Genomic DNA, 23,744 nt, shown 5'->3' on the forward strand with positions numbered 1-23,744 from the left:
AAAGAAAAAAAAGAAGAATATTCAGTAAAATAAATTGTGAATGAACGAGGATATGATAAAAGTACGAGAGGTAGGGTGAAGAACCTCAGGAACGGTGAAGTTGATGGCCATCTCCTCACAAAAATGGTGATCAAAGGCTTCAAGGTCGGTGAAGAAGGGGCTTTGTTGGAGTTCTTGGAGATCTCGAACAGCGCCGCCAGGAAGGTGGAGTTGGAACTATGAAATGATGCGATGGAGAAGGAGTACCCGAGAAGGAACTATTTATAGGACAAAATAGGCAAGGGTAAATCCGACTTATCACTTCGCCGTATCCGTGAAATCCGAGGATACTCAGGAGGATATGGTAACTGTTCGCACGGTAATCAAGGGGTTGTGCAGGTGATTTGACAGGAAACGGTCGTGATCTGGAGATATTTTACTGTGCGAGATTTCCTGGTCGGTCCATCGGTAGCGTCTTGTAACGGTAATATTGCCGATGGACGAATAAAGTGGAGATGACCGTTTGGGAGGTTGAGATATTTCGCTGTGCGGGACGTCCTGGTCAGTCCATCGGCAGCTCTCTGTAACGGTAATATTGTCGATGGGCGACTAAAGTGGAAATGTCCGTTTGGGGGGTTGAGGATTTCGAGGAATCTGTGGAGGATTCGGATCAAAGTTGTTCAGATTAAGGTTGTCGGTTACCAAATTGGGGGAATTAATTGCGGAAAGGCATCATTACTGCAGAGAATTTCGGAGCATTAATGATTTCATACTCCGAAATTGGGGGGCATGTGTTGATACCGTTTTTGGACACGTACCCAGGATCGGTAGAGTGTAGATCGGCAAGAAAAGGGCAATGATAACTGATCTGCAGGAGAGTTGCCGATGAGGGTGGTTGCCGATAAGAAGACAGCTGAATGTGGCTAAGTCCATGGATGGTGATGTGTTTATACCGATGGCCAGTGTTAACCGTTGCCGATGGGGAGTCTGCCGATGATATGGAAGGAAGACTTGAAGGTTGCCGATTGATCCGTGGTGGTGTCCCAGTTTGTCACGGAAGGATAGTTTTATGTTTTCCTTAGTTATTTAGATCGTTTTGTACACGGATTCTGTTTAAATTTAGAATTCGAATTCTAGTCGTGTCTGGTTGTAGCTCTTTGAGCAGGGTATAAATATAGACCCTAGGGCCTTGTGATCGAGATCTATCAATCAATCAAACACAAGTTTTATTCATATTCCAGCATCTACTTTTTCGACGACTTCGTCATATTTTCCTTTTTCATTACGAGTTCTTAGGAATTCGTCGACTTAAGCTCGGCGTATTCTCAAGTTCCGCGTGAATACCTCTTGGTCGTGGCATCCGGGCGCATCGCTGTTGTCAGGACCAAAGTATTCGAGTTATCACCTTTGCCGATAGTAAGGTCAAATCGGCTGGCACGCCTTAACGTTTAAAATCGGATATTAGCCCTTTGTGTTTGCAGATCTAGCTTTTGTATCAACACCTTGAGTACGGCTTGGTGGTAGAGATCCAACAACCACAACTGTGGCTATTAGCACATATGGTGGTTAGGCCATGGACACCGATATTGGGTCCATCAACCATGCCTCTATGAACTTAGGATCTCAAAGGTATCTTGCCGCAATATATGGGTCACTGAAGGCGCAAGGCTCCAAAAGTGTGATGATGTGGCCTTTTTTGTGTTGATTCGGGAGGCATATTAACGTACTGAGAGTGCTTGATGTAGCTCTAGCCCATGGGTGGGGTAATGGTCTCGTTGTGATTATAGTTCCCTTGTTGGTCAGCTTTTGTTGTTGCTCGTGTGTATCCCCTTCCAAGTTGGTCAGCTCTCGATGTAGATTTTGCCTTTTTTGCGTTGACTTGGAAGTCGAGGGCCTATGTTGTTAATGAGCGACTAGCTGGGAACGACGGCTAAAATTGTGCTCCCTCATTATTAGACTTGTTAGGTCAGTCTTAGAGGGTGTTTCGGACTGCTTTGCTCCATGTTTTTTTTAGCTCCGCTCCACGTTTTTAGCCAAACACTCCCTTAATGTATAGTTTTATGACACAATTACTAAGACTAGCCACTTGAGTTTTACGGGGATGAAATTCCTCTCTCATAGGATGAAACTTCTTCATTTAATGACCCTGTTAAGTCTGTAATTTTACTTATGTGGCACCCTATTTAATATGCATGATATTCTCATAAAACATACATTAAAATTGACCTTTTGTATCTTTCTTTTCATAGTGTACAACTCATTTATTGTACATCAATATGTGATAAATAAATAAATAAAATCAAATTAAGGAGACGAGGACCATATGGATATCCTAATGTCCTTATTATATCTCTAATTGAAGGATTTATAAGATACATTAATGTACAGGTTACACCTTTGAAGATCCTAGTTCACATGCGTATTGAAAATAAACGTCGGAACTGTGCTATATATAGAGCTAAAATACACGGTGATGACAAATTTGGTCACGCTGCAAACTCTCGGTGTCGAACCCATGCACAACATAATAAAGATAGACAGAAGACCAAACCATGGTAATAGTGAATGTTTTGGCAACAAACGAACAATTTTTACAGATTAATCACAGAAAGAGCATATACAAAACAATTTTTTTAATGGTACAGACTAAACCACAGTACGTACACAGGCGTCTCCATCTCCATACAAGAGTGGAAAACAAATGAATGAAGTTTGGTGCAGGGGAACTCTCAGGCTGAGGCCGCCGCGCCGGCCGGGAAGGGGAAGCAAAGCTCACGAAAAGCCTTCTCTCCTTTCCTGCGGGAGCTCTCTGCCGCCGTGGAGCGGAGCTCTAGTGAAGCGCGTACGTGGCGACGAGGGCGGCCACCATGAGCAGGTAGGCGATGCCCCTATCGACGGCCTGCCGGTCAATCCCGCGCCGACCACCACGCGCGGCGGCGCCCGCCGCCGCCGCCGTCTCCTCCATGGTGGCCGTGGCCGATGACTTATTGCCAGCTGCTGCCATGCTTCTGACGCCGAGCCAAGGATCAAAACCGAGCCTGTAGCGGACGTAAGGAGCAACACGGAGGGCGGAGAAGGAAATACTGCTATGGTGATTGTGGTGCTTGCTGGGAGAGCTTGCTGCAGCCATGGTGGCATGGTGCGGGGTGTATATATATATACACGCGTGCGTTTGTGAAGTGCATGGAAGGGGCGGGCGATGGAATGGAGAAGGAAGACTTGCTCAAGTAAGTCCGGCCGACGGCGACGGGTCGGTAGCGAGCGAGCCGCCTCGTTTGATCGGTCGGGGGTGAGGCCAAAAGTGTGGGTGGGTTTGGCTTTTCTGCGGCTGGGACGACTGGACTGGGAAGAGTCTTGGAAGCTGGAACCTGGACGGAAGGGCGGCAGAGAAGGACCGCGTGGATCGGAATGGAATGTTGAGTGCGCCGGAACCGGAAACGCTTCTGGACGCGAATGACGAAAGCGAGGACGGCTGGCTGGCGCCTGGCGGTGGCGGTGGCGGGGGTGTTGCTGCGAAAGCGGAGGCGTGCGGGTGCGGCCGTGCCTGCCCGTGCGGTGCGATACGGAGCAGGAACTAGAGCGCATCCATAAGGCCCAGCGGGAGCAAACGTCTGACCTGCCGCGTGATCGATGGATGGACCTGGGCTGTCTCTGTGGCGGTTCCTGCGCGGGCCGAGCTTGACGCAGCTACGTAGGCCCGAGCAGCCCCTTTTGACTGTGCTGGGTGTCGACTTGTCCACCGACGAATTATCCTGCTTTCATCAAAAATCAAAATGTCAAAGTTTACTCTGTCCGGATACATGTCTCGTTTCTGATAAACTATTTTTTATATTTGATCAAATATATATATATATATATAAATATATTAATATTTATCATATGTAATATATGTAATTATAAAATTAAGCATAAAATATGTTTTTATAATATATTTATTTGTAGATACAAATATTAATATTACTCGATATATTTCTAGCTAATTTTTTTTTTTTAAAAAAAAATCTCCGGAAGCTATTTATTTGTGGACATACGCGCCACAGTCACATCAACATCCACATAGCAGCGTGGAACTCCCTGGAAGCCTGGAACCAATTAATCAACACTGCCACCTCGCCGCCGCCGTGCTAGACCTGCTGCGCTGATGATGGCCACCACCCCGGAAGCGTCCCGCCGACGCCGTGGCGGCACAAGCCCGTACATGCCCGTCGCGGCACACGAGCTCCAGAGGCAGATGTCCATGCCGGCCGCCTTCGCGGCCACCTTCGCGTCATGCGGCTCCGGAGGCGGCCACATGAGCAGCGACGGCGACAACGACAGCGACGGCGAGCTCCGCGGGCGCGCGGCCCGGCCAGGAGCAGGCGGCGTGGTCCGCGCGCTGCGGGCGTGGATCGCGAGGGGCAGCAGGAGGAAGGCGGCCGTCATGAGCAGGAGCGGGTCGTCGGTGAAGGAGCAGCAGCAGTACGGGCACGAGGAGTACGCGCAGAACTTCGACGATGGCGGCGCGGCGGCGGAGCCCGAGAACCTGTCGCGGTCCTTCTCCGCGCGGTACGCAAGGCAAGCGCCGTGGGACGACGGCGGGGCTCGCCGGCGTGGAATGAAACCAGCTCTTTTTCGCCTAAACGCTCCGACTCCGACCATCACTGCTCCACCGGCGCCATAGACACATGGTCTCAAGTGATCGACAGACAGGGGCGCGCTCTGAATTTGGGCGGTGCCATGAACTCAGTCAATTTCAGTGTAGCGACTAGTCATTAGTGAGACACTTGGGCCTTGTTTAGGCCTTGTTTAGTTCACCCTGAAAATCAAAAAGTTTTCAAGATTCTCCGTCACATCGAATTTTGTGCCACAGGCATGAAATATTAAATATAAATGAAAACAAAAACTAATTACACAGTTTATCTGTAAATCACGAGACGAATCTTTTAATCCTAGTTAGTCCATGATTGGATAATATTTGTCACAAACAAACGAAAGCGCTACAGTACCGAAAACTTTTCACTTTTCGGAACTAAACAAGGCTTAGTTCACCCCGAAAACCAAAATCTTTTCAAGATTCTCCGTCACATCAAACCTTGGAGCACATACATGAAACATTAGATATAGATGAAAATAAAAACTAATTGCACAGTTTGCCTGTAAATCACGAGATGAATCTTTTAAGCCTAGTTAGTCCATGATTGAATAATATTTGTCAAATAAAAACGAAAATGCTACAGTGCCGAAATCCAAAATTTTTTCGAAACTAAAGAAGGCCTTGTATCAGTTGTATAGCGTTAGGCATGGTAGTGGTAGTGCAGTTGTTCATTCTTGGCTTTGATATGCTGTGAGCCTGTGACGGTACAAGTGAATTGTATTGCCGCTTGTCTCCCTCAAGTTAAGCTCGATCAAGATCTTATTAATTGGCCAGTAGCCCAGTACATACAATGATACAACTCAATAATTAATAAGCAGGTTTCTTTGCGTGCCTCGTTAATTAACCTCCAATTGAAGCACTGAACGAACAAATGATGGAACGAAACTGAATGGCATTATTGTTATAATCCCAACTGCGTAACTAGCCGCCGATGCTCCCACAATTAGGAGACCATGACTATCATCATCGCAGACCAAAAAAAAAGTGTGGAAGAAAATACATATACATATACTTGTCTGTTGCTGACATTGGCATGGTTGTGAATAAACCTGTGAACACAAGAAACTGAATAACCCCATGGGCCATGGTTATGCGCGACCAGGAGCCTTAAGGTAGCAAATACTATGTCGCCTCAGAGAACAAAACGTTGCTTGTGTTGAACAAGAAAAATATCAAAAGTGTTGACAGCCGGTTCTTCACTTCTTCATGCCCAGCCTCTCTTGCATGTAGTGTCCAGCCATTCGCAACTCAGCTCTCCTGGTCCTTGCCTCCGCTGGCAATCTCCACAGGTGGAATGGTCTGCAGGAGCGGGAAGTGAAAAAAAAAAAAGAGGAAAGAATGAGCAGGATCTCGTGTAGGGATTGGGCCGAACAGGTGGTGTGCACAGTGGCGGGGGTGGAAGGGTTGTACAGACGAACCATGTCAGGCTTGTAGATATTGTGGACGATGGAGGCACCAGTGAGGAGGGAGGCGACCATGACGACAGAAGACCATGCAAGGGATGGAGTCCCCGTGGGCACCCGGCCACCGCCAAACCTCTTGACACCGTTCATCCTCGTGAGTAGCGAGTCCGATGCTTCAGCCTGTTTGGATAACTAGAACTGAAACTCATTCCAGGAATCATATTCTAGGAATTAGATTTAAAAAGAAATGAAATACCTGGTAGTTCAATTCAATTTTCTTGTTTGGGTGCACATGGAATAGTTTTCTAAGAAACAATTTCAAATGCTGTTTGGATGATTAAAAACATATCTCCAAAGACAGCTATCTCTATGCAAACAAGCATGACATCTCTCTGCTTCCACAAGTAAATTTATTCTTTCTCTAAAGAGTAAACCTTTTCTCTACATGGAGTTTGGTTCTCTCCACACAAAAAAAAAACATGGCTCCTCTTTACACAGCAAATTTGTACACAGAATAAGCATAATCTCGTAACAATGCAATAAGAACCATTTCATTTATGTAAAAATTGAGGCCTAACCAACAAGGATAACTTCTTTTCTGTAAAAATCCAAGCAATGCAATTCCATGTATACTAGATTTTAAAAACAGTTTATTAGTTCAGGGCACTATTGGTATCATGAAGAAGACAAAACCACTACTGAAGTAAAAGAGTACAAGGAACATAGAGCTAGCAGCCTAGCACCATCAACTTTGTTGTAGTTGACATGCACCTTTCAAAAAGGTATAAAAATGGAATCATATATCTCACTGTTTGAGAGTGTTCTTCCAGAAAAGCCAGTGATCTATTGTACCCAATCTAGTGTACTAATAAATACTAGCAAATAATTAAAAACGTTGATCTCACTTCTAGAACAAGGTCAGATAGCATGACAATGATTTCAGCTACCATTGTATAATTCCAAGATATTACGAAATCAATGCCTTGCAGATGCAGTTCAGAAAAAAAAAAAGAGTAGAGCCAAAAGCGTGCAATTGTATCTAGTGCAAATATAAGGCCCAGAATCATGTCAGCTACCATTGTTTTCTTTTCCATCCTACTAACCAAGTGCTCCGAATTAACCAAAAAACATCAATCATAAGATGCCACTCTACCATCGTTTACAGTACCAAAAGGCTACCACACCTCATAACACCAAGTTTAATGACACCCAACACCAAGCAAAGAATAATATACTCGGCATTATTTGTATTAAACAGCAGGTAATGAACTAAAATAACTAACTATCTATATCTAAATCTATATTAATATAAACAATGACAAAAAATAAACAGGGCATCTATTGACTGTTAGGCAAAAGGCATTTGCAAACTCATGCGCTGCATTCCAGTGGTGGATCCAGGTTTTACTCGAGACTAGGGCCTTTAAGAAGTTACAAAATGTTGTACGATAGATATAATGAGATGAAAATAAATACCTAGTATCTAGTGAGGTGGTGCATTTGCATCTTTCATGTCCTCGTAAAGTTCTTTATATGGATAAGATGAAAATAAAAATGAAAAGGTCATAAGAAAGATTAATTATTAAACATACATTTCCAATCTTCCGAGGATTCACTGATTCTGTAAATCCATCATCCATATCTCTAATTTCACTTCTAATTTTTCAATGCAATCGAAATATTGAATCTGAATGGAAATTGAGTAGAGAAATTGAAAAAGAAACGAAAATATGCTCACAAGGGGGCGGATGGGTCACGGCCGGGGGCCAGAGGCTTGGAGGCCGGAGCCTGGGAGTCCGAGAGCGGGGGACGGTGACCGGCGGCCTGCGACTTGAACGCGCCTGCACGAAGCCGCGGAGGTCGGCCGGCGCGGTGCCTGCGGGAGCCACGGACACGGACTCGCGAAGGGATCCACGGAGGCCGGTGGCCGGCGCTGCGGCGGGTTGGGAGGCTGCTCAGCTAGCGGCTGGTCAGCGGCGGTAGCGTGCGGCGTAGCAGCGGCCGGCGGGGTGGCGCCTGCAGGCTGCAACGCTCCTCGCGTGCGGCGTCCGTCAGCAGCAGGAGAAGGTCAGGTTGAGCTGAGGCCTGTGGACGCTAGATTTTGGTGTTGGGCCTTCATTATTTCGGCCTTGTTTAGTTCACCCAAAAATAAAAAAGTTTTCAAGCTTTCTTGTTACATCGAATTTTACGACACATACATTAAACATTAAATATAGATGAAAATAAAAACTAATTGTACAGTTTACATGTAAATCACGAGATGAATCTTTTAATTCTAGTTAATCTATGATTAGATAATATTTGCCACAAACAAACGAAAATGCTACAATAGTAAAATCCAAAAAATTTCACATCTAAACAAGGCCAAACCGCTAAAAATTACATAAGGGTGTGGAGAGTTATTGGGCCAAAGACTAGGGCCTGGGCCGCAGATCCGCCTCTGGGCAAAAGGCATTTTCAAACTTTTTTTCCACGATCAAGGCTTTACCCGTGTTCCATTGAGAAGAAAAACTCACAAAAAGTCATTTGCAAACTCATGCGCTGCATTTGGCAAATAATTAACCATATCACACCTCTCTGGCTTTCCAGAGGTGAAAGACCGATCTACCGACGCGCGTCGGTGAATCGACGTTCGCCGGCAGGCCGCCTGGTGGTGCTCTGCGCCCAGCGCCTCCGTCGGCTGCCGTCGGCCCGCGGCTGAATCCCTTTAACGGTGGGCGTGGCTGAGCGGGAAGCGGGGCACGGCTGGCGACCGGGTGCTGGTGCAGAGGAGGAGGCACGGCGCACAGAGGAACGGAGGATGGGGGCGGGGTGGCGGCGCACGGCGAGGCGAGGTGAGGCCAGTCGCCGTTCTCTACAGAGAGTTCTATCCTCCCCTTTCCGAGTACACAGCACTACAGAATTAGCACCAGTTGGCTAATGGGCCACCCGTTCCGGGCCGTAGAAGCGTGTGCTGAGTCGGCGGAGTCGTAGGCTTAGCGCGCGAGGCCCAGTAATCACCGAAGTATCAGGCCATTTTGTTTAAAGCAATTCATCAGGTTGCATTGCTTACTTGTCCTGACAATGATGCGTAAAGAAAAGTGTGAGGCCATTTTATTTAGGGCTTGTTTAGTGTTTTTTTCCTCATATTCCGGAGCGCCGCCGGCGCCGCCACGACCGTCCGAAATATCTCGGCACGTTCAAGAGGCGCCGCCGGTGGTGCCACCGTTTCTACCCAACGAAAGTGATCCTCGAACAGATTCTGACCCGTGTCCCAGCCGATGCCACCGTTCACTTCCGTCTCCGTGCGGTCTGCCGAGAGAGTGGCGCTAGATGTTAGGCCGTATTAGGCCATTCTTGTGACGCTGATGAAGGCAGAACATCCGCACGGCCATAGCAATGACATCGTCTCTGCGCCGGTCCGTAGGTCCTCGTCCTCCTTGCCTGGCAACAGTCCGGTTGCCAGGCTTCATCTTCAGCTTGCCCACATCATCACCGTCGTCCCCAGGACGCCGGCACACCGGGGTGGCCCATTCCTCATGTACGGCGATGTTGAGGAGAAGCTCCGACTCGCGCGTCAGGGTGTCTACGAACTCGTGCGCGGAGAACGCCCTGCGAGCACGGTTGCTCTCAGGGTCGTAGGCGTACACCTCGTGCCGGCTCGTGGCGAGAAGGATCTCTCCTCCAGGCGAGGAGGAGCCGAGCGGGAGCACACGGAACCCAGCGCGCAGGGCGTCCCCCATCGGCCGAGGCACCACGCTCGCCAAGCTGATGCGGCAGCGCAACGTCCACGGCGACGTCGCCGTCGTCGTCGTCGTCGTCGTCGAGCCTCCTCGAGGTCGGCACAGAAAGCCGTCGAGGTCGGCGAGATGGAAGGCGTAGCGCGCCCGTTCCTCCGGCGGGTGTACCCACCGGAACTGCTCGGTGTCGACGGCGAGCGACAGGATGGGCTCCGGCGTTGCCAAGGACCTGGCTTCCCAGCCATAGAAGTTCATCTCGGTGTTCATGTGCCAGTAGAAGTAGCCGTCCACAAACACCGGGGGACGGCTGCAGAGACCCCTGGGCGCGTGCGGCGGCACGTCGCCGGCGCAGGGGCGCCACCATCCGCCGGACCTCAGGCCGTACACCTCGCAGTGCGGCTGCTTATTCCAGTCCTCGAAGAGCCTGACCACCTTGTGCTCGTTGGCCGCCCGGTCGAAGCCGAGCCCGGTGCTCGACAGCACGTAGGGACCGTCGGCGATCACTCTCCTAGCCCATGGGCAAGGGGGCAGGGAGACGTGCTCTCCGGTGGAGAGGTTGCAGACGTGGTACGCGGACACGCTGGGCTGGAAGAGGAGGGTGAGCCCGCGGCAGGGCTTGGTGCCGGAGATGACGAGATCGTCGGCGGGCATGTCGCGCACGGTGACGAGCTCGCGGGCCGACGACGACGAGCCGCCGTTCTGCTGTGCGGATGACGTAGTAAGCAGCAGCCTCGAGGAGTAGAAGGACGTGGTGGTGGAGCCTGCGGCGGTGGGCGCGAAGAAAACGATCTCCGGCGACGGCGGCTGGGCGGCGGCTCTGACGACGGCTTGGTGCGCCCGGACGAAGTGGTCGGAGGTGAGCGCGGCGCGCCACTCTCGGCAGACCGCCCGGAAGCGAATGGTGTCAGCTGCCGGGACGCGCGTCAGAATCTGTTCGAGGATCACTTCGTTGGGTAGAAACGGCGGTGGCACCACCGGCGCCCGCGCCTCTTGAAAGTGCCGAGACCTTTTGGACGGTCGTGGCGGCGCCGGCGTCGGCGCCACTTGGTATTCCGGCATGGTGGTCAGGTGGTGGATCGATCGATTGATTTCCTTGTCTTCTTCAACTCGATTTTTTGTAGATCTCTCAGACCAAAAAAAAGAGTTGGATTCCATCCATCTATATATGTGCGCAGGATGCGCTCTGATTAGAACTTGGTGACGACGTGGCACCCGGAACCGTAACGGATTAGCGGCCCCACGGAAAGAGTCGATTGCGAAAGGGACGGGCTTGGCGTGACCAGGAACCAAACATGGATCGGTATGTTTTTTATTCGAAGCTAGCAAATAAAATGGTGTAACCTTTTTTTATATAAGAGCAACTCCAGCAGTAGCCCGAAACAGGGCTCTACTTTTCATTTGTGTGCTCCCCCTATTTTTGGGTGCTTAAAATTTTTGCTTCCACTCCAACAGTACCACCTAAGTGAAGGCCTCCAAATCCAAACTGGCAGACAATGACATGTGGGACCCACTCGTCATTGGGTCATATATTTTGCTACCACATTGCCACAAGAAGGGGAGGCTCGACGCTCACGATAACCATGGCTGGGGCTGCTCCCGCTCATCGAGGAGAGGTCATTCTCACCGGAAGGGATGGCGGCGAAGCCCAACGGTGGAGGTTGGAGGTGGAGGGAGGGAGCGTGGTAGTGAAAATTAGCGCTGGAGGGAGATGAGGAAGCTGCGTTTGTTCGGTGTGAGGAGATAATTGCCACACCACGCAGGATGGGGGTTGGACTGTTGGCCAACAGGAATGAGGTCTGCAGGGAAGATTTGGCTGCCCACCCCAAATTAGGGGCTCTGCTGGAGTGGTGTTTTTTGCCTGGGCACCCATATTTAGCTATAGGGGCTTAAGTAGGGGCCCTGCTGGAGTTGCTCTAAAATTTAAGCATCATTGTTTTAAGCAATAATATGTATTTGCGCAATGCTCTAAAATTACATAATCAACGAACTGATCATAGACCAGCTGGTTAGATTTCTTGTGGTGGAATCTATACCTACTAGGTTCAAATCCTTGACTTAACACGGGTGCTCATATTTTTTTAGATTTATTTCATGATTTAACGGCGCTATGCTTTCAGTGGTAGAAGATGTGCCCGTCGACAGCGATGCGTTTGTGGTGACTTCGTCAATCTTAAGATTTATCAGTCCGATTTAATTCTCCGGAGGTGCTCCTCAGGGTAAGGTGTGCATGCGTGTGTTCGTAGAGGTGAATGTATGCTCATATATGTGAACGTTTGTGTATGTAATTGGGTCTTGAAAAAGAAAAACTTAAATTCAGACCTTGTTTGGAATATGCTTATATGTAATCGGATTATTACCTAACCGAGTAAAACACGTGTGTGCAAACGGATCTTAGGTTAAAAAACCGAGACCTAGCCACGAAAAATTCTGTAGCATGTTATTAGCACCATTTACCGTTACACCTTTTTTTTTGTTTTACTAATTTGTCCTTATAGTTACATAGCTATGCTTAATTTCTATACCACACCGTCAACTAATCCTGAAGACTAATGATTTTTATAAGCTCTTCTTTTTTATCTATGTTGCAAACTCAGGTTTATACATGTGTATACAAAATATGCACTTTACTGAAGCTCTGGAAAAAGCAAGAATCTTTTCTTTGTTACGAGAATAACGAAATTTCTAGCTACTCCAAGGACGAAAGCATGAGCTCAGGTTCTTGTAGTCCAAAAATCTAGCGAAAATAGAAGCACCAAAAATGCACCAGCCGGGAATCGAACCCGGGTCTGTACCGTGGCAGGGTACTATTCTACCACTAGACCACTGGTGCTTAGATGGAAAGTGCAGATAATAAAATTTTATTTTCGGTATTCAACATGGCCTGTCTTTGTTTTACAAAAGGCGTTTATCTTTCTCCCTTTCCGTTCCACGGAAGACGAACGTGCTTGTTTACTTTACCACGCCGTCCAAATTTGCTGCCGACTACATCATCTATCTAGCATCACACCAATGCCAAAAGCATCTGAGCTCTAAGATCTCGTTGTACAGTTACGGCCGCCACCAAAGAACCTGTTTTGAAAATACTATTCACTAATTTGTTGTGAAAAAAAACTACTAAATATCTTAGAGATTCAGTAGATAAGTTTAAATAAATAGACCCAAAAATCCCATCCCTTCCTATCAAATTCTCAACATACAAGTAGTAGCGGCAAACATGTCCTTACCTCGCCACAGGCTGCAGCATCTGCTGCCACCGCAGACCGCACTCTCGGCAGGCCACGAACATTCCTCGCCGTTATATTACAACATTATATATCACGCTACTAGTAGTACAGTACGTAGAAGACGTGCGGACATTGAGGTCAAACAAGACGGAGTCTCATGTATCTTTTTTTTTTTGTGAACTTATTGGGTGATTCTCGCTGCACTGGTGTTGACAAGAGTCTCATGTATCTTTGAGAAAGGCGTGTCTTTCGTTTCAGCTTCAGGCATCGTTTTGTTGCCACGTCGGTAACCACTATATATGCCGGCTCAAACGAATAATGAACAAACAACAATTCCAATGTACCCAACACGTACAACACTGTTTCTCTAGCTACGAAACGATCCGCAATCTCCACCGCAATCCAAGTTCAATTCTAAGGTAGCACAAGACGAAGAAATGCATGCATCGATCGACGGCGGAGTCCGGCGGACGTCCCGCGAAACGCCGCCGCCGACGATGAACGATCTACCTACCGTCTCAGGCTGAGGAGGTGGAGGTTGACGAGGACGGGTAGAACGACGACAGCGGCGAGCAACGCGGCAGCGACGAGGGCGACGCACGCCCACTTTCGGCCACTCCTCTGGTACTCCCTGGCGGCCTCGAGCTCGACGGCGCCGCGGAGCACGAAGGAGCTGGCGCGCGCCACGTGGCTCTCGATGTCGTTCAGCTGGTGTCCCTGCGCCTCCACCAGCGCCGCCATGTCCAGGAACACCTGGTGGAGCTCCCTGAGGCTGCGCTCCACCTCCACCACCGCGTCGCGCCGCTCCTGGATCTCCGACACCGTGTCCACCACCTGCGCGCGCCCCGCCGCCGCCGCCTGCTCCTGGATCGCCTTCTGCAGGAACGTCTCGCTCTGCCCCGACGCGATCAGCGCCTCCACCGTCCCCTCCGCCGCCTCCTCCCCCGTCACCGTGTAGTACCGCCGCGCCACCGTCTCCTTGTACTCCGCCGCCATCCGCGTCCGCAGGCCCTGCGTTCAGGTTTCGATCAGAGATCCAAATAAATGGAAGATCGAGCGAGCCAGGTACAGGTACCGTACAGGTACCGACCTGGAAGTCGTCCATGAGGTCCTTGAGCTTCTTGCCGAGGCCGGTGACGACGGAGGTGCGGGTGCGGTCGGCGGAGGAGCCCGGACCGCAGCCGGGGAGCCTGCGGCTGGCGGCGTTGGCGCGGTCGAGCGCCTCCAGCTTGGTCTTCACGGCCTTGGCGCGGCGGAGCACCTGGTCGACGTCGGCGTCCATGCGGGCGCGGAGGGCCTTGACGGCGCGGGCGTCGTGCGCGGTCTTGCTCTCCTCGTGCGCCGACTGCAGCCGCCGGTGCAGCGACTCCAGCCCGCGCAGGTCCTCCTTCACGCCCTCCACGTCCTCGAAGAACCGGTCCAGGCAGGGGCCCTCCGCCTCGCCGCCGCCGACGCCGGACTCCAGGTCGTCCATCACCACCTGATGCTTCAGGTCCGCGTACTTCTTGAACGACGCCGACGTGAAGAGGTCGTTCATCTTGCCGGACAGCCGGAGCCGGAGCCACAGCGCGAGCAAGACGACGATGATCGCGCAGCTGGCCGTGTGCGAGCCACCACCAAATGCAGCAGCCAGCAAGGGCAACAAAAATGTCGCGAGACGTCTTGTTTCTTGGCAATGGCGGAGAGGGAGGGAGGGAAGGACGCCAATTGGCGGGGCAAGGAGGAGTCCCTTCGATTCCTAGAAGAGCTGGCATCCAGCAGACGAAATGGACGTGCCCACGCCGCGTCCCGTGTAGTACTCTGTGTGGTGTGCACGCGCTGCGCGCCGGGTAGTAGAAATGCTTCTCCATCCCATTTTGTTAGGATTTCTGATCCACGGGGGATCGAATCTGTGGGATTTTAGCGATGCGCGATGTTGTTTAATTTTCCCTTTCTGGCCGCTTGATTTGATATATAAGGAGTGTTTAGTTTATGTTTTGTGGACTGACAACTGCCATATCATACTCGACTCTATAGAGATACAACATATTTTTTGTATGGGTTATTTTACTCTCATCATTCCAAAATATAAGACATTTTAGTTTTTTTCTAGATAAGTTGATTTTACTATATATATATTAGACAAAATGTTTTATCTAAGTGCATAGCAAAAATTATGTATTTACAAAAGCCAAAACATTTTATAATTTAAAACTGATGGAGTACACTTTTGCCATCATACTCGTTTTTATCTTCGATATACAAAAAATCTGTAAGAATAATCGTTATATATTATTAAGTATTCTTTAATATACTTTATAATTTCACCAAGTTTACATACATGGGGAGTGAAACGATGTAGAACACACAAATGCTTGAGAAGTGTGATTTCATTTGTCTTTTTTGAATGTAATATCCTAGTTTGGTTCTTGTCGCCGACAACGGCTTCTTGTACATAAACATTCTTCGTCTTCTAATACAGTGATACACACACTTGTACGTATTTGAGAAAATAAATAAATAATGGTGTGAGTGGGAAATAGAACAATGTACACATGGGTATTTTGTTTCTTTTTAAATTGTTGTATCAAGGCAACAATAAGCAATCTATCAACATATACGCTTATGTTTTTATTTCTTTCTGATTAATATGATACTTATTTGCTTTGAGCTTCTCATGTTACCAAAATCTCTCATAGTTGCGAGAGAAGGGAGTGTAAGAGGTGGGAGATGCGCGCCTAGGTCTGTCTCAGTGATGAGTTTTATAACGTTGTTTCCAATGTTGCCATGTCATGTGAAATGAAATGAAACTTGAATGAAACACCCACTATCAATGGAGAGTTTCATTCCATGGTGTCATAGGTATTTAATTTCAAAACTCATAGAGAGTTGGTAATCGTGCCAAGAGAGTTTCATCTAGATGAAACCCATTTCTTCTCTAAGGCCAGTCTCAATGCATGTTTCATGAGAGTGTCATGCACATTAAATAGGGTGCCACATAAGCAAAATTGCTGACTTGGCAGTATCATTAAATGAAGGAGTTTCATCAGATGAGAGAGGAGTTTCATCCCCATGAAACTCATATGGCTCGGTTACCAAGTTTAGTTTTGGTAAGTGTGCCATGAAATTATGCATTGAGACTGGCTTAACTTCTTAAATATGCTGCCATGTCATCTAAAATGCCTATGTGGCAACCTATTTAATGTGAATAAAACTCAGATAAAACTTCCACTTAAGACTGGCCTAAGAAAAATAGAATAATGCACGTCTATTGCTACGGGCATATGTTTGATCCTCTCACGTGATGACCCCTTGCATTTTTTCACCTTCTATGTTTTAGTCAGGCATTTGCAGTTTTGCACACGGCTCCTTTTTTTCTCGAGCAAAAGGCCAATTCAGGCTTTTGGTTGGGTTTTTTATTTAATGGAAAAAAATCAAATTCGGCTGAAAAGTGAATCGGCCCATCAGTAGCCCACAAACAGCGCCCGCCTTACGGCCTATCCGCGTCAGACCGCCGGCGAGGCACGCACGAGACCCCTAAATTCGCGAGGCGACGATGGCAGGCCGCGCCGGCGGCGGCCGCCGTCCTCGCGCCGTCTTCATGGCCTTTGGCACTCAAGGAGACGTCTTCCCCATTGCAGTATGCTTCTCTTCCTTCACCTCCCCCTCTTGCTCCACCTGTTACTGAGCCGTCAGGATTTTCGGGATTAAAACTAATGGACTCGATTTAGTTTGGAGGCCTGTGCTTTCAATTTGATTCCATCCGTATTCGTTCTGTAGGCGCTCGCTGCAGCTTTCGCGCGTGACCAGCACGAGTATGCTGTGGTGTTCATCACTCATTCAGCGCACCAGGTAAGAAGGCTTGCTAAAAGGGAACAGTGTTTTCATACTCCGGTTTACTTCATGTGCCATAATGTAATGAACTTGGTGCAGAGTTTGTCAGCACATCTAGCGGCCAGCAATGTTAGATACATGCCTGTGTCAAGCCCGCCTGTCCTCGCCGCCGAACAGGTAGAGAATATCTCAAGTAAGTGCCACTACCAGGAGGCTAATCGAGTCACATGTGGTCCAGTTATTTCCTGAAAAAAAAAGCAATTATTCATGCAACCATGTTTCTTAGGTGATTCTGTTCAATCAAATCATGAGCATGAGTCCTTTTCAATGCGGAAAAGGTCCATTCAGATGGAGCAGAGGAAAGAATGCTTGTCTTCTGTGGAAGAAGTTTTTGGAAACGACCCAAGCATTAGTGGGGATTTTATTGTGATCAATTTCTTTGCTTTGGTGAGTAGCTAAGTAATATCTTAATTCATGTATCAGTTGGAACTTGGTTCTATTATTTTCTTCAAAATGTTCTGTTCAGTTAAAAGTGGCGGTAATTTTATGAAAACCTTGATTCACAACACATGTTGAAATCATGGATTTTTTTCATTACACATGACAGAGGACATATCTACGATAAATTTAACCAATCAGTTCTGTATTTAGCAATGTTCAGCTAGGCGGCGATTAGGCGGCGACTAGGCGCGACTAGTCGCGAATCGGAGGCTCCCCGCCTCGCCTATGGGGGTAGGCGGAACCTAGGCGGCGGCGGCGGCGCCGGTGGGGCTGGAGAGCATCCGGGCGGAGCTTCGGCGGGGCGGAGCATCCGTGCGCAGACGGCGGCGAGCGCCGCGGGCGCGGGCGCGAGGAGGAGACAGTCGCCGGCGGGGAGGAGCAGCGCGGGCGACGGCGTGCGCAGAGAGAGGGAGCAGCGGGAGAGGGCGGCGGCGGCGGCAGCGGGCAGAGTCGCGACTCGGCGACTCGCGAGTCGCGACGCGGCTTGCGGGGGACGGGGTCACGGGAGGGATGAGAGAGTTGGGTAAAGTGGGCCGTTAAATGGGCCTTCTATTCTTTCCCCTTTCATTACTACTATTGTTTTTTCTTTTCTTTTAAGTGTTTATACATGTATTAGGTCACCGCCTAGCAAAACGCCTAGAAACGCCTAGGCGCGATTACTCCCGACTAGGCGCTAGGCGGAGGGTCCGCGCCTAGATTCCGCCTAGCGCCTAGCTGATCTTTGGTATTTAGGAAATCAGAACCATTTGTAATAATCTAATTCAGCAACAAAATGCTTTTTATGCTATCATAATACGAGTCATCTCATGATTTAGGAAGGTTGGCACCTTGCAGAACTATTCCAAGTGAAGTGCGTCATTGCTGCTCCCTATTTTGTTCCATATAGGTACTTGGGCTATATTGATTTCGATTTCATATATGCTGTTTAAATTATTTCATGAGGGGGTTATCTAATCTTCTGCAGTATTACTCTATTAGATATGTATTAGTAATTTTAGTGTGTTTATGCCTCATTTTCAATAATTTAATATTCTAGCGCTTGCTTTTTTTTTTCAGTGCTCCTACATCATTCGAACGCCAATTTAAACAAAATTTCCCTCTACTGTACAAGTACTTCCAAGAAGCTCCTGCAAACACGGTACAGAATAATGCCTCATAACAATGTTTTCTCTCTCAAATCTTCTTTCTCATTGGATTTATCAGTTTCGGATGGGCAAACATATCTTTAAAGTTGCTACTCTATTTAACTTATCTGCATGGCGTGCAGATAAATTGGGTCATCTTCTAGAGACATAGTCTCATGACTATTACCATTTTCTGTATTTCACACAGTACCCATTATCATATAAGAGGAAACAATAGAGCACTTCGTTCTGTAGACACCTAGCCCTGTAGAGCAGTTGGGATATCCGTTAGATCCTTGAGGCTAAACACTTTTACCATTCTATGTAATTATCAGGTTGCCATAGTGCCATAAACCATACTTATGCTATGTGATTTTTATTCTATCTCTACCTCTGTGGCACAGACATTGCAGATTCTCATATGTTAGCATCTGAAATGTGTGAGAAATGTTGTATGCCTCTTAAGCATTTTGGGACAAAACGCTACATTACTGTTGTAAAGCAATGACAGGTCTGCTGGGCTGACATTATCCACTGGATGTGGTCACTCTTCACGGAAAGTTGGGGATCATGGAGAAATGATTGTCTGAATCTTAGCCCTATTCCTTTCACAGTGAGTATTATCTATAATGGTTTTTGCTTGTATGTTTGCAGTCGTGTTTAAGCTGCTGGAACATTACTGAGGTCAGGTTTTCTGATAACTGCAGGATCCAGTTACCAATCTTCCTTTGTGGCATGTGCGAGAGGAGTCACCTTTATTACTGTTAGTATCATGCCTTTGATAATAAATTTGAAGCCTATGCCTTATATGAGAACAATCAATTTAATACACCTTCATATTCTACATTCTGTGAGCTACTGCTTTGACAACGGGAAATTTAGGAAATAAAATATTGTGATGGATTGATAGTAATTAATTGTACAAAATAAACCACCCTTGTATTAGTTTATACTGGATAAATGATTATCGGTTTTGTTTTTCCAGGTATGGTTTCAGCAAAGAAATTGTGGAGTGCCCTGGTGAGCTCTGGTGCCCCCACATATTTTTAAAATCATTTTATATGTTTATATTTCTTCAAATTTATTGTACCTAAGTTCAGTAATACTTTACATAACATCATGGTAGGATATTGGCCGTTCAATGCTCATGCTTGTGGCTTTTGGTTTCTTCCTATGGCTTGGCAATTTTCTTGTGAGAAATGCATGGAATTGTCTGGAAATATCAATTCTTCATTTGGGGGTATGTTGTGTGCAAACCATTCTTCCCTGGAACACTTCCTCATAAGGAATGCTTATTCATCAAGACCTATATTTGTAGGATTAAGTTCCATTGGTAGGTGTGTTTCTCATCCAATATTGCTTGTGTTGGTATTTTTACTCTTTCAATTCTGGTGCTTGTGCATTGCAGTGGATCTCCAACAAATATTGAAATTATGCCTTCACAAATATTTTTTTTAACCTTGAAGCTGCATATATATTTTCTGATCTATCATTAAGCCATAACCAAGAAATTCAGTACAGCTGTGCACAAAGGATTCACTGAGCATACACATATGCATGAACAAATCAATGCACAAAAGTCCTCGTGGTTAAGGCATAGTAGAACTTTAGAACTAACCGCTACCACCGACCAATCTTAAGAAGTGTATATCAGAGTATTGTATAGAACCTAAGTTCATCAGCTCCCATTGCCTTATTTTCCTTTAAATATGGCTGTTAATTGAAAGTTTTGGATATGGCTTTGCACTTTGCAAAACATTCTGTGTCCTAGCTTTATTTTAGATATCTATGTTCTATGTTTTAGGAGTTTTTTTTGCTTCTTATTGTCATTCCAAATCTTAGAAATTTCCTAGATTTTTTTCTTACAAATTTTCTTTTATGACCAATCTGGTGCAGAATGGGCTTTCTTAGAAATCCTAAAGCATTTTTAATGGTGCTTAAGGCTGCCATAGAGTCAACGGATTATAGATTCATCCTTTTTTCATCTGGATACAAGCCATTGCATTCTGCAATCCAATCGATTGCTTCATCAGAAAATGAATCAAGAGGGCCGGAGTCGGTACCTTCTCTTGCTGGTGACAGCACTCTCCTTTTTAATGGCCGTCTTTTCTGCTTTTTAGGGTGAGTATTAGATTGATGTTATATGCTTGTCCTGCCATGTGGAATTGGTGGTGAGTAATATTACCATTTTCAGATCAATACCGTACAGTTGGCTTTTTCCTAGATGTGCAGCCGCTATTCACCATGCTGGCAGGTAAGAGATTGATCAGTTTTTCTCTCACTGGCAAGTGTCTGATTCATAATCTTGCATGATACTGGTACTTCCGCAAAATATTTTATGTTTTTACTGCTTTGATAACAGTGGATCAACAGCTGCAGCACTACTTGCTGGAATCCCTCAGGTAACAACAACACTTATAGCTTCACCCCATGTTTGAGGCTGTCTTTCTGCTGCTGTTTCAGTGTTTCTTGTCCTTTTACTAAACTTGTGATACCTGGATGTGTAAGAAGCATCCCTGTTCGGCTTGCTGATTTTTGGCTGCTGCTGCTGCTGATTTGTTGCGTTCCATGGCTGAAAAGTAGTGCTGGTAAATTCAAAAAAAAAAAAAAGTTCTCATGCCGATTCGAACAAATACGTTATCTTCCAGATTCTGCATTTTTCTTGACCATTTAATTGTATAGCTACCTGCTTTGGGATGGATCCATTGTACTAAATCTTTTCATGCAGGTAACATGTCCTTTCCTGCTGGACCAATTTTACTGGTCAGAGAGGCTACACTGGTTAGGAGTGGCGCCTGAACCCCTACAAAGACAAAATCTAGTCCCAGATAATGATGACGCCTTGAGCAACAACAATGCTGCAGATGTGCTAGTTGGAGCTATCAAATCAGCTCTATCACCGGAAATCAAAGCTCAGGCGGCCAGAATTGCTGATAGGCTTTCTTTTGAGGTGAGTTGTCTCAATGGAACTCTACAATCATTGTATCAAGGGTATGCCCATATAGACCAATGCTTATATTTAAAAAAAATGCTGAAAACTTACTACTTTTCACTTTGCTATTGTGCCCAGGATGGGATTGGAGAAGCCCTCAGGATCTTGAAGGAGAGAGTGTTGACTCGGAACAAAACCTGAGCTATGATATCTGTGTGACCGTAGAAAACAGGACCAGAAACATCTAAATTACTGATCATAATACACTTAGAAAACAATGCACGCAATTCTTGTGTCTAGTTTGTGTAGAAAACAGGACCAGAAACATCTAAAATTACTTATCATATTTACTTTAGTTACTTTGTTTCTTGATTGGAGACGGAATAAAAGTTGTAGTAAACAATTTTTTGAGACTGCGAGTTCACAGTGGTCCTTACCAAAATAGACAAACAAAATTGTAAATAGTCCACTGTTCCTGACTCACTGATGCCTCGCCGGTAGAGATACTACTTCCGCCCTCAAAAGAATATAATTCTCACTGATTGAATCAAATAATTAGCTTTGGCCACCTTTAAGCCCTGTTTGTTACTGCTCAACTTTACTAGTAAAATTATTTTTTTAGAAAAGAGTTTAGCTGAGCTGTTTTAAAAAAATTGTTTAGCAAAACAACTTCACCTGGTGAGGAAAGAAAGAAACGAGAGAAAGAGAGCTAGGATAAGCTACTTTTTTTTTTCCAGTTTCATGCCAACTCGTGTATTTGTGAGAAGAAAAGAAAAATAGTTTCACCTATGAAAATGTTTGAGTGTTTGAAAAAAAAACAGTCTAAAAAAATGGTATTGATCAAATAAGTATTATTGTATTGGTTATAAAATATATTTTCATAGTAAATATATTTTAAGACATAAATATTGATATTTTTTTCTACAAATTAAATGAAACTTGATAAAATTTGACTAGTCTCAAACTTAAAATCACATTCTTTTTTAGCACAGAGGGAGTAGTAGCATAACTGGCAACACGTTGTTTTATCTCTTCAGGTAAAGTTTCACAAACTGAGACATGTTCCATTCTGACCTTACATGTCACCAAAAAACATAATTAACATGATTTTTTTTAGCAATATGCCTGTTAGAAGTTGCACTCAAGTTTTTAGGCCTTTTTTTTAAAAGCATCAAATTACTTTATAGATAGCTGAATTTTGCAAAGCTTCGAAACAGAATGGTTCAGTTAGCACTCAAGAGTCAATGCCTGTGGAAGTTGGAACATGCAGAGCTAGCAAACCACTCTCCAGTCTTCGCGCCACCCACCACCGTCTCCATCTCCATGCAGCTCTTTCACATAGGCAGAGCAAGCAAACTACTCCACGAAAAAGCACGGGAAATCTGGCTTTTGGTGTCTTGCCGCTATAAATTCATCAAATCCAGCGCGCTCCAACGCCGCAGGAATTCAGCCATTCAGCACGCCTGATTCCACTCCAGAAACTAAAGCAAGCATGCCGCGCCACCTCGCGCTCCACGCGCTCGCCGCCGCGCTGCCGGCGGCGTCAGGCAGCCACCTCGGCCCCGCGGTGGCGGCCGTGGCAGCTTTCCTGGCCGTGTGCGCGCTGGCGCTGGCGCTGTGCGCGTCGCACTCGGCGCCCGCGGGGCGGCTGCGGCGCGCCCTGGCCAGCGTGAGCCGGCGGCGGACGGAGCCGGCCATCGCGGCCGTGCACCAGGTGCAGCCCGGCGGCGGCGAGGCGTCGCCGTGCGTCTGGCAGAAGGGCATCCTCATGGGCGGCAAGTGCCAGCTCCCCGACTTCTCCGGCGTCATCAACTACGACCCCGCCGGCAACCTCGTCGCGCCTCCCCGCCCTGGCCGCGCCGTGCCCGTGCCCGCCGCCATTGGGCTTGGCTGGTGAAAGACAGAAGAGGATTTTTATCAAAGCAGTATTAGGAGTTCGAAAAATTCGTGTGTCTATTTTCTGTTTGGAGTTCGAATTCTGGTCTTGATATTTTGCAGTCATTGGTGGCTAATAACTGAAAGTTGCCACCTGAATTCCTGAAACTTGTTATTCAGTTTGACACATCTCGTGTGCCAACATTGCACTGCTCTGTAAAGAAAAAACCACTGAAAAGAGTGAGAGTTTGGTAAACCGACATGCTTCACCCATCAAACTTCCGGGATTTTCAATATATAAGATGTTATCCGTGGTGGTCAGACGTACCCTCACGCAGTGGCGAATCTAGAATTTTAGTTTAGAGTATGCCATCCAAAAATATTTTAGCTAATTCGGTAACAATTGTAAATTTTGCAATGTGATTCAGTATATATGCACTAAATATAATATAAATAGTTCAAAAGCCATATCATAGTTCAAATATAGTCATAAAAGTACCGAAAAACCTTACAATGCTAATTTTTTTGACTATTTCATTCA

General features: G+C 46.7%; 5 protein-coding genes, 1 long non-coding RNA gene, 1 other non-coding gene and 1 pseudogene across 7 annotated transcripts; 4 read left to right on the top strand and 4 right to left on the bottom strand.

The window, feature by feature from the left end:
* LOC110435002 lies at nt 2,516–3,137 on the bottom strand. Its single transcript, XM_021460207.1, has one exon. It carries the CDS (start codon nt 3,107–3,109, stop codon nt 2,810–2,812), a length of 300 nt encoding a protein of 99 aa, XP_021315882.1. The 5' UTR covers nt 3,110–3,137; the 3' UTR covers nt 2,516–2,809.
* Nucleotides 3,966–4,814, top strand: LOC8071670. The gene has a single exon (XM_002451712.2). It carries the CDS (start codon nt 4,121–4,123, stop codon nt 4,637–4,639), a length of 519 nt encoding a protein of 172 aa, XP_002451757.2. The 5' UTR covers nt 3,966–4,120; the 3' UTR covers nt 4,640–4,814.
* LOC110434436 lies at nt 5,819–6,213 on the top strand (annotated as a pseudogene).
* LOC110434437 lies at nt 6,173–8,119 on the bottom strand. Its single transcript, XR_002451936.1, has 3 exons — nt 7,754–8,119; nt 7,492–7,542; nt 6,173–6,207 (listed from the first exon to the last, which is right to left on the bottom strand). It is a non-coding gene; the product is annotated as an uncharacterized LOC110434437 (long non-coding RNA).
* Nucleotides 12,494–12,564, bottom strand: TRNAG-GCC. Its single transcript has one exon. It is a non-coding gene; the product is annotated as a tRNA-Gly (tRNA).
* On the bottom strand, nt 13,185–14,771 carry LOC8082946 (syntaxin-124). The gene is made up of 2 exons (XM_002453482.2): nt 14,049–14,771; nt 13,185–13,969 (listed from the first exon to the last, which is right to left on the bottom strand). The coding sequence occupies exons 1-2, from the start codon at nt 14,493–14,495 to the stop codon at nt 13,469–13,471; spliced, it is 948 nt and encodes a 315-aa protein (XP_002453527.1). The 5' UTR covers nt 14,496–14,771; the 3' UTR covers nt 13,185–13,468.
* Nucleotides 16,411–21,792, top strand: LOC8082947 (sterol 3-beta-glucosyltransferase UGT80B1). Its single transcript, XM_002451713.2, has 15 exons — nt 16,411–16,577; nt 16,718–16,789; nt 16,871–16,964; nt 17,058–17,218; nt 18,088–18,158; nt 18,329–18,410; nt 18,908–19,009; nt 19,104–19,159; nt 19,382–19,416; nt 19,523–19,733; nt 20,293–20,517; nt 20,591–20,650; nt 20,759–20,798; nt 21,125–21,346; nt 21,467–21,792. Exons 1-15 carry the CDS (start codon nt 16,494–16,496, stop codon nt 21,527–21,529), a joined length of 1,578 nt encoding a protein of 525 aa, XP_002451758.2. The 5' UTR covers nt 16,411–16,493; the 3' UTR covers nt 21,530–21,792.
* Nucleotides 21,925–23,459, top strand: LOC8071673. The gene has a single exon (XM_021458128.1). The coding sequence runs from the start codon at nt 22,821–22,823 to the stop codon at nt 23,223–23,225; it is 405 nt and encodes a 134-aa protein (XP_021313803.1). The 5' UTR covers nt 21,925–22,820; the 3' UTR covers nt 23,226–23,459.

Source organism: Sorghum bicolor, chromosome 4 (genome assembly GCF_000003195.3).
Source record: "Sorghum bicolor cultivar BTx623 chromosome 4, Sorghum_bicolor_NCBIv3, whole genome shotgun sequence".
NCBI lineage: Eukaryota > Viridiplantae > Streptophyta > Magnoliopsida > Poales > Poaceae > Sorghum > Sorghum bicolor.